Genomic DNA, 14,341 nt, shown 5'->3' on the forward strand with positions numbered 1-14,341 from the left:
CCCTCTCAGACGCTCCCTTTCAACAGAACTGTTCTGGTCACAATGCAGTTTCGGGCTAATGCTCCTGAACAGAGATTCTAGGATATTCAGGTTGTGATTCCAATGTTTGAGCATCTATCCTCGGTTTGGGTGAGACTGACTCTGAGGCTGCTGGGCCTCATAGCCTCCTGAATCCTGCTTGTACTACATGCACGCTGGCATGGGCTCTGCAGTGGGACCTGAAGTTCCAGTGGGTGCAGCATCAGGAGAATCTCTCCGACATAGTCCAGATCTCGGAGGGAACTTGCAAGAGATCTGCAGTGGTGGATAACGAACCGCGATTGGGCCAGGGGGCAGACCCCTCTCCCTTCTTCAACCAGTTCTGACAGTAGTGACAGATGCGTCACTCCTGGGATGGGGCCGCCATCTGGGAGAGGTGGAGATCAGAGGCCTCTGGCCTCCAGCAGAATCCAGACTCCACATCAACCTAGTGGAGCTCCGGGCGATGAGGCTAGCATTGAAAGCCTCTCTGCCGTCTATCAAGGGAAAGCTAGTGCAGGTGTTCATGGACAACACCACGGCATGTGGCACTGCAACAAACAGGGTGGGATTGTGGACCCATTGTCAGGAGGCCTTGTGCCTCTAGACATTGCTGGAACTTCAAGGCATTTATCTGGTGGCTCAACACCTGGCGGGCTCTGTGAACACCAGGGCGGACAAACTCAGCCAAAGATGCCTGATGGATCACAAGTGGTTTCTCCATCCGGAGGTGTCTCTTTCAGCAGTGTGGAGAGACTTAGTTAAATCTGGTCACCACCTTCGAGCACGTGCAATGTCAGCAGTTCTGCATATTGGCGTTTCCAGGGTGGTTCTCATTCAGGGATGCTTTTTGACTTGAGTGGAACACAGGCCTCCTGTACTCTTTCCACCCATACCACTCCTGCCCAGAGTTCTCAAGAATATCATTAATGACCAGGCTCAAGTCATCCTTGCTGCTTCAGACTAGGCTCAGTGAGTTTGGTATCCTGAGCTGTTGAGCATGGCCATCAGTCCTCCGATCAGGCTGCCTCTTTGGGAGGATCTCCTGTTGCAGCAGCAGGGGAGGGTTTTCCACCCGAACCTGTCAACAATCTGCCTTCAAGAGTGGAGATTGAGCAGCGACAGTCGAGAGCTATCGACCTAACGCCAAAAGTCTGTATTGTTATCTTGGAAGCCAGGCATCCCTCCAGCAAGACAGTACATGCCTGTTGCTGCGGCAAGCTTGTGGCATGATGTATAGAAAAGCAAATTGACCCCCTTTCTGCTCCTCTTTATCAGGTCCTTTTATTTCTTCTTTCTCTTGCCTGGAAGGGCTCTGCTTTGGGCACCTCAGACTTTCTGCCGTTGCCAGATCAGCCATCACTGTTCAAATTCCCTGTTGTAAATAGGTTTGTGAAAGGTCTGCAATATGTTTCCACCTTCACCATGCCTCACTGGACCTCAATCTTGTACTCACATTTCTGATGTGCGCTCCTTTTGAGTCACTACGAAACTGTCCTCTCAGGCTCCTTAGCAACAAGGCGTCCTTCCGAGTGACCCAGAGGGTCAGTGAGCTCCGGGCTTTGTCATTTAAGCCTCCATACCTAAAAATCTTTCCAGACATGCTGGTTCTTTGCACTAGGGCTTCCTGTCTGCCGAAAGTTGGCACTCCCTTTTATGTAGGACAATCCATCACCTTGCCTACCTTTAATGCTCCACCGCATTCCTCTAAGGAAGAGGAGTGACTCCAGTGACTGGACCCAGCATTATTGTTCTACCTTGACCACACAAAAGAGTTCTGGGTGGACGACCAACTCTTTGTGGGGTATGTCGGAGCCAAGAAGGGGAAGACTGTGAAGAAATGAACCATCTCCTGATGGATCGTGCTCTGCATTAAAATCTTCTACGTACTGGCCAAGAAGCAGCCCCCTGAAGGTGTGCCTGCTCATTCCACCAGATCTAAGGCTGCGACCACTGTGTTAGCATGCAGAGTCCTGGTGCTGGATATCTGCCAGGCAGAAATGTGGGCTTCTCTGCACCCATTCACCAAGCACTACCGCCTGGACATTCATGTTCCCCAGAATGGGCACTTTGCCAGTTCAGTCCTGCAGGACTATTTAGAGTCTAATTGCTTCACAGACCCACCTCCATGGAGGTATTGCTTGGGTATCTATTCTAAGGCAAGGAATCTGCGGCTAGAAGTTACTATCAGATGAACAAGTTACTTACCTTCGATAGTGCCTTAACTGGTAGAGACTCTATCTAGTTGCAGATTCTTTACCGACCCACCCATCCTCCCTGCTCTGCAAACAGATTTCTAGGGTCCAGACTGTTTGCCTTTCAGGACCCTAATTTTCCTCACCACTGGTCAGTGTTCTTCGTGGCTATGCTCAAAGTTAAATGTTGGGCAGTTGAAAAGCACCATGGAAAGCATTTTTCTGTAAACAGTCTCTCTCAGGGGTGGCTCCTCCGTTAGGGCGGAGGGGTGTTGCCCCACTGTTTTCTCGCAGTTCCTGGTTGTGGGGTTCTCCTGGAAATCAGGGGAGGCGTGGCTAGCCCACTGTTGTGGGCCCTGACTGTTTGGTGGCCCTCCCATTAGGCGCCTGGCTGGGCTCTGTTCACACCAATCACAACGCTGCCATTGCAGCATTGTGATTGGTGGAGGGGAGGGAGGATGCCTGTGGGTGGCTGCTTCCGGAGCAGGAAAACGCGGTTACCCGGGGAAGGTAAGTTTTATTTTATTTTAATTAAACCCCTCCCTCCTCTCCCTCCCACTCGCGATCCCCCCACCTGCCCGTCATGCCTGCCGCGACTGAGTACATGCAGCATCAGTGTATGCCTGTTTCAGTGCACTGTCAGTGCCCTGGTCAAAGAGGGCATGAAGAGCTGAAACTGGACTATATATTCAAAGCTGTTCCTAACAAGGGCCGGGGGCCCCCTAAATATGTTTGGCCCAGGGCCCCCAAAATCCTTAAAATGTCCTAATTGCCCACTCTTTTTAAAATAATTTTCGGGGGGAGAACCCCCCCAAACCCCCATAGGTTGTTCAGGTTCGCTCGCTATGCTTGCTCGCCACGGTGCACTCCCACACCAATTTTACGCTCACCACTTTCAAATGGTACCAGTCGCCACTGGTCTCTCTCAGTTGGTTTGTCATCAGTTTGAAACACCTTTCTGTGTGCATGGAGTAGTACTAAGGCACTGATTACGAGTCAAGTGGAGAGAAATTACCATATGTAACTCCGCACTGCTTATTCATGACTGGCCCAGGCTTCCTGCACCTGGTTCCCTAGGGTGCAGGGAACACCAGACTCAATTTTACTGGCTAATAATTCTGTCCAATAAATGACCAGTAAAATCACAGAAGCCAAGCCTCTTGCCCTGACAAAGGTTTTCATTGGCAAGGGAATAGCTAAGCTCTCTCCTGTCAAAGTTATTCTTTCCACTCTCTCAGATACCCTACTACCGCTCGCTCACCCCGCAGGCAAGCCCCGCTCCCATTTACCACCCGCTTCTAGAAAATGTTGATTGGGAGCATTATAATTGGAGTGTTAAAGCCCTCAGAATAGAGAATGCTGTGCATTAATTACACGTCTGCACAGCTGTTCCCCACTCTGATGGATCTAAATTGTAAGAGGTGAATTTCCAGGCAGCAATATCGACTGGTAAATGTAATTCTGACCAGTGGGAACCAGGTTTTTATAACTTCTATCAGGGCCTAAACATATTAGTTTCTTGATTAGGCAGTTTTAACAGTGGTTTATGCAAAAAAAATGTTTGCCGATGCATTGCACCTAAAACACTTATTTTGGATTAGGAAGCTTAAAACTCATCTATGTGTAGTTTCATGAATGAAACAGTTTAAAATTTCTATTTTACCAGGATGAAGTACTGTAAGATTAGTGTTAATTTGAAACACACAACTTTACCCCAAGTTGTTTTGTTTTGTAGATCCGATTGAGGATATAGAGGTTTTGGCACGGTCTACATAGTAATAATGTTCATTTCTTTGTATGTAGTTAATTTGTTTTACAATGAGTAATAGCTTGTACCGATAGCAGTCGTAGGCTGGGAGACATTTAGTGAGGTATTGGAGGAATGATAAAATAATGAGGCCCATTATTACAGTAACTGATACTCGGAATTGGCTGAACTTCATTTTGATAATGACACATAATCTAAACAAGGCAATATAATACTCTTTGTTAGTTTCAGGGCAAATTTCCATAACGAGGTTTGCATTGCAGCAGGGGCATTGGCCGGTGGAAAAAACGTGCTTTTCAGACCTGGGTTTTGACAGTGCAGCTGTCAAACGGAACAATTGCTAAAAATAAGGGGCCCGATTCACAAAGGTAAACTGAGATGAAAGTCTACCTTAACGACTTTCAGTATTCACAAAAGGCATTTACGAGTCGTAAAGTTAGACTTTTGTCTCGATTAAACTTAAGTTTTGGTCTTAAGTTTAACTCAGACCAGGACTTTTGGTCTCAGTTAAACTTAAGACAAAAACGTAAGTTTAACTGAGACAAAAGCCTAAGTTTACAGCTCGCAAATGCCCTTTGTGAATACAGAGAGTCGTAAAGCTAGACTTTCGTATCAGTTTACCTTTGTGAATCGGGTCCATGGTTTAGAGTGGCCTGTGCTACGCCCATTGCAACCACTGGTTTTCATCGACCAGCCTCTTTTGACTATTGATAATGTGAATTGTCAATCATGTCTTGGCACACCCCCGTGGAGTATTGATCTCTTACCTAATGCTGTAAGACTGTTTGGGTGTCTTTCACCCAATGGTACTGACTGGGTGCATCCTTCCTCCTCTGTTAAAGTAATTTCATTGAACTGCATGAGGGACTACTTTACAACTATAGCCCTCTCTGTCCACTCATGCTGGCTGCCTCCCAAGTGCCTCTCTCTAATGCAGCATGTGTTAGCATATTAAGCCCATACCTATTGGTTTTGTCAATAATTGTTCTTGGTTCTTCGTATGTTTTATAACACCATTTACTGTCTACTTGAAATAGTCTAAATCAGACTTAAGAGGAAAACATATTTGGAAATTTGCCCACTTTCCTCTTTATTTAAATATTCTACTTTAACATTTACCGCTGATCATCTCTGATTGTATTTTATGCTTTTCAAATGACATGCTTGGCAGGCGGAACATTTCTCCTATGCGAAGCCACTTACTTTCTACAATTCTGAACTACTGCCAGGTGCCATTTCAATTCCTTATAAAACGCATTTAATAACCTGCAGCCTCTCATAGAAATTCTTAGCGAGATCTGTTTTATTGAGAAAATCACCGTGTTCCGTATTAAAGCTGGTCAAAGGCTTTCTAATCCACCATTTGCTCTTTGAGTGCTGCTTGGCATTTTTCCTGTTTGCTTTTATCACTGACATACCAGATTACAGCACAACTTTTACAATCTTATTTTGTTATTTTCTATATTTGAAGTGTTATTGGTGTACATGGAGGAATTCACCTACAATACATAGTTTATTTTGATTGAGCTATTTTCCAAATAATCAGTTAATTCTTTGCATTCACATTGCATGTGTGGCAAATTGCCATTTTACGAATTTCAATCCAACATTCACAGGTGTGCGGAAGGTCTGCTTTGTATATTTTCTGTGGTACCTAAAGTGCTTTGTGTCTGCTAAAGGAAGGTTGAATCTTTTTGCTGCTACTGAGGCTCCAAATAGCTACTATCCTCCAGTGTTGGACTTGGACAGAAAATAGGCCATGTATACCAAAGTAAAAGTGGCTCATTAGCGAATCAGATAGCTAGAAAAGTGGCCCACATTTGCAAATTAAAATTTTTACAGATACGCTGTATAGGTGTTTTGCAAGATGTGGGAGGCTTCATGCTTTTGTGCTTGCTGTAGGTAATGTTTGTAGTAATATCAGGGAAATCAACAGTAAAGACCTGCTCACAGACCACAAAACAGGCCCACAAACAGCCCAAAAATAGGCCCACCCATTGACCTGTCAGACAAGTCCTTCTAGCATGACCGGGTTGCCATACAGGCCAATCTGACCCTGATATCCCGCAATTGTCTACCCTAAAATTAACAATCAGCATGTCTCTCCATTGAACTCTCACCTGATCTTGCCATTGGAAAGATTTATTGGCAGGTGGCCTAAATGGCTCTTTGTTGGTTTGCAATGCGTTAACGTCACTGTCACTAAGCAGTTGGCTGATTATGAAGATGCCAGAGCAAAAACATTCTTTCCAAATTATGCCTTGGTAATTTTCTATTTTTTTACTGTCCCAGAGAGAGCTGATCTATCTTTGCAAAGATGGCTGTAATGAACTAAGGTTTTTTTTCAACATATTCTCTGTAAGTTAGGCGGTATGTGGTGATTCACCAGAGGACCTTGCATCAGTAAAGAAAGAGTGGGTAGGGAGCGATGTATGTATCTACTGCTAATTATATACCGCAATCCTAACTATGACACCATGGACCAATGTACCTAACATGAGGGGCTAAGAGACAATCTTGATTGTGTACATCAAGTGGGGATTACACAAATCCATTTTACCCACATTACATTTAACATTTTTACACATGGGGAAATTAAGTATTTTCCATAGAATCAGACAATGTTGAACAGCAGAGACGACTCGGCCTAAAGTTTGAAGCGAACATGTGAAATTGGCCAGCTATCTTGCGATTGCCAGCCTGACATGTACACTTCAGACCTCTCCAACCCGAGTTGTGTAAGACAGCCAGATAGAGTGCAGACACAGGCCCCCATTCTCAGAAGGAGCACTGGGTTCACCTGCTCCAACCAATCCTTGCGCTTCTCTCATTCCTATTACTAATATAAATAGCATGAGAGCAGCTCCTGGATTTGTTAGGTTAGTGGGCTCGGCTCTGGGAGCCCGCGCTTGGAGCCCTGTCTGATGTTGTGCACTGGAGCAGAAAATAGATAGCAGCCCAAGGGCACACAGCCACTCTGATTGTTAGAAATGCTGCAGCACAGACGCAAGTATATGTTAACATTTTTTTAACTTTAAAACGTTAAGGTTAGGGATGTAGGTAGGTAAATACCGGTCGGTAACTCCGAAATTCAGTAAATTTCAGCGTTACCGACCGGTATTTAGCCATTCCTAATGTAGGTAAGGAATCGGTAAATAAGGAATTGGTAAATACCGATTCCTTAATACCGATTCCTTATTGCTCTTGCATTTAAGGAATCGGTAATACCGATTCCTTAAATGCAATGTAGGAAGCACATTAAAGAGTGCTTTTGGGCCTTAAGAAATCGGTAATACCGGTAATACCGAATCGGTAAAATTCGGTATTAAGAAATCGGTATTTCACATTTACCTACATCTGGCCCTTAGTTCCTGTTTAAAATGCATGTGTTTTTATCTTGCAGTCCCTAAAAGTGATAGCTATTTCCAGGATGTTGTTTTTTCCAAGTAGCACATTAATCTTGTGCAGTGCATACGGGCCATGACTGAGAGCTCTAGAGGTGATGCAGAAGGCACTGCGAGTTTCTCACAGTCCCTGTCAGTGGGTCAAAAAGTTGAGAATACATGATCATTGAATCCGTGGCCTCTCAGCAGAAGACACACAGCAATGGTCACATATTCTACTTGCAATTGAAAATCTGTGTAAATGTGTGTGATGGAGATACACAGTTTTCAAAATAATGACAAGGTGAATGTAAAAGAACATGCAGTTCTTACAAGTGAGTGTGTGCATTGTATGTTTGGGGCTGCGAAGTGAAGAAGTTGTGAGGTAGTGCATTCAGGAGAAAGTGAAAAGCGGGTGCTGAAGAAGTACAAGATAAGGTCTACAATATGCGGATGAATGAGGCTTGCTGAAAGTAAAGGACATACATTTCTAATATAAAGTGTACCCTAATACTACTTCCACAGGCCTCAGTAATATTTCATTCAAATCTCAGTTTCATTGAACCACTACAATGTACAAAGCCAATAGTCCTGGCTGGTTTTGTGTCAGCTCTTGTAATATATATGTGGATGCAATAACAGAAAGCTGGAGAGAAACCCTCTTTTGTCAGTCAAGTACACTCACTTGCTACAAAAAATCATCTCTAACATTTACACCTCACCACTTTCAATTGTCACCAGCCGCCCTTGAATATTAGCAAACATCAACCAATGCAACCAATTCTCTCTCCATGGTGCCCTACAGGCCCTATAGACCTTGAAAGCCTTCATGCTGTAGGTTTAACTTCTGCCTGTTGCCATCAGTCCTGCAACACTACTCACTCCAGCTGTGTATGGATATTTCTTCAATAACTCAAAAAGATTGTACCACTTCCACACAAATGAATACCTTAGACTTTCCCTCCTTCACAGTGGCGAAGCAAGAGAGGGGTGGGGGGAGGTTCTGTCTGGCCCAGGCAGCACAAGTTTTGGGGGCGGCTCCACCCCCCTGCCCTTCAGCGCGGCCACAGGCAGCAAAGGCAGAGACCGCCACGGGCGGCAGAGTGCCTAGCTACGCCACTGCTACTTCATCACCTTCAAGCAAGCAGGAAGCTATAGCGAGGCGGCAACCAGGAGTTCCACCTGTCCTACATACACCCTCTGCTTTTCCGTTCTGTTTTAGTGCCAAGATCTTTAAGAAAACATAGCAATATTCATTGAAGATTGAAACTACCACATTGTTTTGTTCAAGGTTTTGGGTGGTGCTATAGATGTAAATGTAAGGTGATCCCGCTGCTTAGGGCCACAAAGTAGATGGAAAGACCAGATAACACTCATTTTCCTTAGTGCCAGTGGCAACATTATATTTTGCATGGAGAGATAAACTTCATATTTTTGGTAAATGTGAGTCTTTATGTTATTTTTTTCCGGAGAGTGTTTGTATCAGGAAGCATAAGTTGCCGATATATGAAAGACCATCATCATGACCTACTTTCCTCCAACATTAGCTGCACTGACCATTGCCATGTGCGGGACCTGTAAACTCACGGCAGACCTTTGCTTACAGGTGGCTGTGCTTTGAGCGTCAGGCGTTTGGTGGAGAGCAGTTCGTACTGGAAAAGGGCGATTACCCACGATGGGATACCTGGTCCAACAGCCACAAAAGTGATTATGTGATGTCCATCCGTCCCCTAAACATTGTAAGTACAAAGCAATAATGTGCTGTGTCTCCTACCTAATGTTACAACGTTTGTTCATTGTAAATATTTCCTTCTCTGCACACCTCCAGATGAGATTATCTTTGACTTTCAGTATCCTCCTGCACAATGACAAACACGGATCCCAAATAGCATTATATTTGAAACTGGAAAGATCTGCATTTCAGTTTCTTATGCCCAACTTTCTTCCCTTCCCTTGATTTTGTTTTGCATTTGCCTCGGTCCTCTACCCTGCTTTTACCCTTGTACCTCTACATCTATATAATATATACCATAGTTCTTCCACCTCTGCCTACACCCTCGAAGCTCTGTGATTATTGTAGCTAGTACCTGGCATCCCTTAGAGCCACGAGCCTTACCCATACTCCTGCCTATATTATATCTGTATCACTGCCTATTTCTTCACACCTGTCTATACAATACTACCTCTATGCCTACCTATTTCCTATCCCTGCTACCCTTACTGGGGGTACAACTGAGAAACAACACACTCACTCACTGACTCACCCACTCACTCAAACCCACTCACTCACTCACCCACCCACTCACTCATTCACCAATGCCCACCAACCAACCAACCCACCCACCCACCCACCCACTCACTCACTCACCCACCCACCCACCCACTCACTCACTCACTCACCCACCCACCCACTCACCCACCCACCCACCCACCCACCCACTCACTCACCCACCCACCTACCCACCCACTCACTCACTCACTCACCCACTCACCCACCCACCCACCCACCCACCCATTCACCCACTCACTCACCCACCCACCCATTCACCCACTCACTCACCCACCCACTCACTCACCCACCCACACACTCACTCACTCATCTGGTTTTTGTAATGCCTATATCTAATGCACCTAAGTTAGTTATCCTAAATTTTAGTCTTTAAATCCCCTTACCATACCTATGGGACGTTGCATTATTTACCCATTTGCAGCACTAATACATAAATCATGATTGCGATCATTTTCAGTTCCTGCTAAATTATAGTGACGTTTCACCCTAAATGCAATTTAAATGTTGAATTTGCTGGAAAAATCTATTTTATTGAAGAAAGCTAACTCAAAGACAGGTCCTTCATCGCCGAACATTCAGCAGGCTGTTGGTAATATAAACTGGGGTAGGCTACGTTGTACTTTTTTCAACATTTATGTGCGCTTGCTTTTACTACAGTAGAATCAAGGCTCAGATTCTTAACTCACATTACACTTCAAATTAACCTCTTTGGGCCCTGAAGCCTTGCAGTGACTGCAGATTCTCACTGCCGACGCACAATGGATGTTCGTGTGTGTTTTCTTTTTATGTTTGAGAAGCTTTATTGAATAAATTAGTAGCACACAAAGAGATCAGCAGATGCAGAAAATAATCAAATATAATATTAACAACAACTAGGCTGATATCAAGCTAGAGAAAAACAAAGCATTTTGTGGGGTAATAAGGGACGGGAGGAGGGAAGCGAGGGAAAAGAGAGGAAAAGGAATAAAGGGAAAGAAAGGGAATAATAATACCACAATATCACAGAATACAGAATATGGCATTCAAACAAGATAATATAAGGAAAACAATATATATTGTACATCAAAGAAAATAATATTAAGATGAGAATTATGTAAAAATGAAAAGAAAAGGAGAGAGTAAAATTGCTTCACGGAGTATTCAAATTTTCTGAATTGATACGTGAATGCAATGTCATGCCCATCTGGTCCAGATAAGTAGTAAGTGGTAACCAAAAGAGATCTCTGTTATGAGCTGGCTTGCAGGAGGAGGCAAAGGCAACATCAAGTCTGTGAAAATGACAGAGAGTGTTCCACCAGCATTGTATGGAAATGTTTGTAAGAGATTTCCAGTTGAAAAAAATATGTTGGAATGCAAGAGCAAGCATAAGGTCGAAAAGGCCATGACAGTAAGGGGAGAGAACTAGAGAATCAGAGAGACTACCCATAAAAAGGAGAGGAACAGAATAAGGAATAGAAATTGAGAAAATACGAGAGATATATAACCAAATCTTGTCCCAGAATTTAGAAACTGGAGGACAGAGAAAGAAGAGATGGAAAAGATCAGCATTAGGAGAGCCGCAAGTCCAGCAATTAGAATCAGAAGAAAGAGAGAACCGTGACAAGGAAACTGGAGTAAGATAAAGTCTGTGATATAAAAAGAATAAAGATTTGGTGAGAGAGGCAGAACGGGAGATTTTTTAGGATCTGGACCAAAGTTTATCCAAAAGAGTAACAGACCAAGTGCAACCCAAATCCGCTTCCCAGGAAAGCTCCAATTTAGACTTAACACGATCTGGATTGGGAGAAGAAAATAATTTATAAATAAGAGAAGCTTTAGGAAGGGCGAGAAGGATTTTGAGAAGAGGATTTTGAACAATAGGTGAAGATGAGGGAGGGAGAGAATAATAGACATCAAGAATTATTGCCATGAGAGTGGTAAATTTATGGAGAAAAGATCGAGGGCATTGAAATAAAAGTTGGAATTGAGAAAAGGAACAGGGCGACGTTCCATCAAAAAACTGATTAACCCACATGATACCCCGTAGTCTCCAAATGTTCCAAAAAATAGGTCTATTATTCAGAAGAATAAGGGAATTATGCCAGATAGGGGTGTCTAAGAAGGACTCACGGGTAAGAGTAGGAGGAAGAACCAAAGGTGATAAAAGAGAGGAAGTATGTCTGTATAAAGGGAGTGAAGTAAATGTGGGTTTTAGGAGAGAAACGTATAATCTCTTTAAAAGAAAAAGGTAACAATAGTGTTTGTTCAATAGAGAGCCAAAGGGGAGTGAAAGGAGAAGATTCTGATATAAGCCATTTTGAAGCTTGGCGCAGCAAGAAAGACCTATGATAAAGACGAAAATCTGGGAAATTAACGCCCCCATTAATTTGGGATTTTCGAAGAGATGATAAAGCAATTCTAGATTTTTTGTTTTTCCAAACAAAACGTGAAAGACACGAGTCAATACGTTTGAAATGAATAGCGGGAATGTGAACAGGAAGCATGGAGAGGATATAAATTAGAATAGGGGCTATCATCATCTTAACCGAGTCCAACCGCCCCCACCAAGAAAGAAAAAGAGGGTTCCAAGAAGAGAACGATTTGTCCATGCGAGAAAGGACTGCAGACATATTTAATTTAATTGAGGAGGTAATAGAGTTAGAGAACGAAATACCTAAATATTTAATTTTTGAGCTATTCCAAGCGAACCCAGTGGAGGAGAAGGAATGGGGAAGACAAAATTTTGTGAGAGGGAGAATTTCAGTCTTATCTGAATAAATTTGTAATCAGAAACCTGTGAGAAAGAAGTACATGCAGATAATAATGGGGGAATAGATATTTCTGGAGCAGAAATGAATAGAAGAATATCGTCTGCATATGCGGAGAGCTTCAGTTGATGGTCACCATAAGGAAAACCGGAGATGGAATCAATGTTACGAATAGAGGTCAAGAAAGGTTCAAGGGCCAAGACAAAAAGAAGAGGGGAAAGAGGACAGCCTTGACAAACTCCACATTGAAGAGGAAAGTAAGAGGAAACATGACCATTAACTAGGACCGACGCTTTAGGGGCAGAATATAACAAAGAGATAAGGGAAATGAAATTAGGACCAAAACCATGCCAACGTAAAGAAGCAAATAAAAAAGACCAATCAACTCTATCAAAAGCCTTCTCTGCATCCACAGAAATAGCAGCTAAAGAAATGGGAAGAGAGGGAGCTTTATTTAAAATGTTAAAAAAGAGACGAGAATTATCGGAGGTAAGCCTACCTTTAACAAAACCACATTGTTCTTTACCAATAAGATGGGGCTTAAAGGAATCCAGACGTAAAGCAAGTGGTTTAGCAAATAGTTTATAATCCACATTAACTAAAGAAATTGGGCGATAAATTTGACAAAATTTGGGATCACGACCCTCTTTAGGAATAAGACAAAAAGTAGCCTCTTGAAATGTACCCTTCACCTTACCAGATAAGTAAAATGAGTGGAAAAGCATTAAGAGTTTGGGAAGGAAGTAATCAGAAAAATGCTAATAAAATTCAACTGAAAAACCATCAGGACCAGGCGACTTCCCTTTAGTAAGGGTATTCAAAGCTGCGGAGAGTGTGTCTAACGAAAGATCCTTTTCAAGTTCAGAGAAAGTAAGATGAGAGGTAGAGGGACTAGGAAGGTTCCCAAGATAGGACTGAATAAGAGAAGAAGTAGGAGGGGATTTAGGTGTATAAAGATTTTGATAAAAAATTTGAAACTGCTCAAGAATGTCCTGATCCTGGTATAGAAGTGATCCCTCAGAAGAAAAGATAGAATCTATGCAAGTACGTTCCTTACGGGATTTAAGGTAATTAGCCAAAAGCTTCCCTGATTTATTGCGACCACCATAATAACGAGCGCTACTACGAAGAAGAATTGACAAAGCATTATCAGTATTAGTTTTTATTAAATTCAAGTTTAGCACGTATGAGGTCTGGTGAAATGGAGTTGGTCGAGGAAGTATAAAATTCATGTTCCAAGAGCTTAATATGTGCCAGTATAGATTTTCGTTTCTGGAGAAAGAGTTTCTTTTTCTTAGAGACGAAATCAATAATGAATCCCCTTGCGGTTGCTTTAAAGGAGTCCCAAAGAAGATGAGGAGATGTGCTGGGATCACAGTTGAGCAAAAAAAATTCATTAGCAAAGGAACGAAAAGAGGAAGAAAAAAGAGGGTCAGTAAGAAGAGCATTATTAAATCGCCAACAGGGAAGACTTGGGATGCGGGGGGAGTAAATCTAGAACTGTCACAATTGGGGCATGGTCCGAAATAACTATGGGTTCAATAGAGGAGGACAGTAAATGTTGAGATAAAGATTGAGAGAGAAAGATGTAGTCTAGACGAGAAAGAGATGCATGGGGAGGAGAGAAGAAGGAATAGTCAAGAGTATCAGGATGGGAGAGTCTCCAAGAATCGAGAAAATGAGATTGAGAGATAGGGTCCAGAAATTGTCTGAGTTTTGTGAGGAATAAAACTGACAAATGACTTACGGTCGAGAAACAGATCTACAATCTGATTACAATCACCCCCCAGAATAAACAAATCATCCCGATATTGAATACATTTGTTCGTAATTGAAGGCCAAAAAGCACAATCAGCTTGTGTAGGACCATAAATATTAAAAACAGTTAAAAGTATAGAATTAATTAGCAACTTAGTTAAAATCCATCTATCTTCAGTATC

At 42.9% G+C, this 14,341-nt stretch overlaps 1 protein-coding gene across 1 annotated transcript in view; it reads left to right on the forward strand.

Annotated features, from left to right (window-relative positions):
* CRYBB3 (crystallin beta B3) overlaps window positions 1-14,341 on the forward strand; it is a 78,393-nt gene that overhangs the window by 43,586 nt on the left and 20,466 nt on the right. The window contains exon 4 of the mRNA XM_085636214.1: window positions 8,971-9,103. Within this exon, the coding sequence (XP_085492340.1) occupies window positions 8,971-9,103 (133 nt within the window). The remainder of the gene's footprint in view (window positions 1-8,970; window positions 9,104-14,341) is intronic.

This window comes from Triturus cristatus, chromosome 11 (genome assembly GCF_964204655.1).
Source record: "Triturus cristatus chromosome 11, aTriCri1.1, whole genome shotgun sequence".
NCBI lineage: Eukaryota > Metazoa > Chordata > Amphibia > Caudata > Salamandridae > Triturus > Triturus cristatus.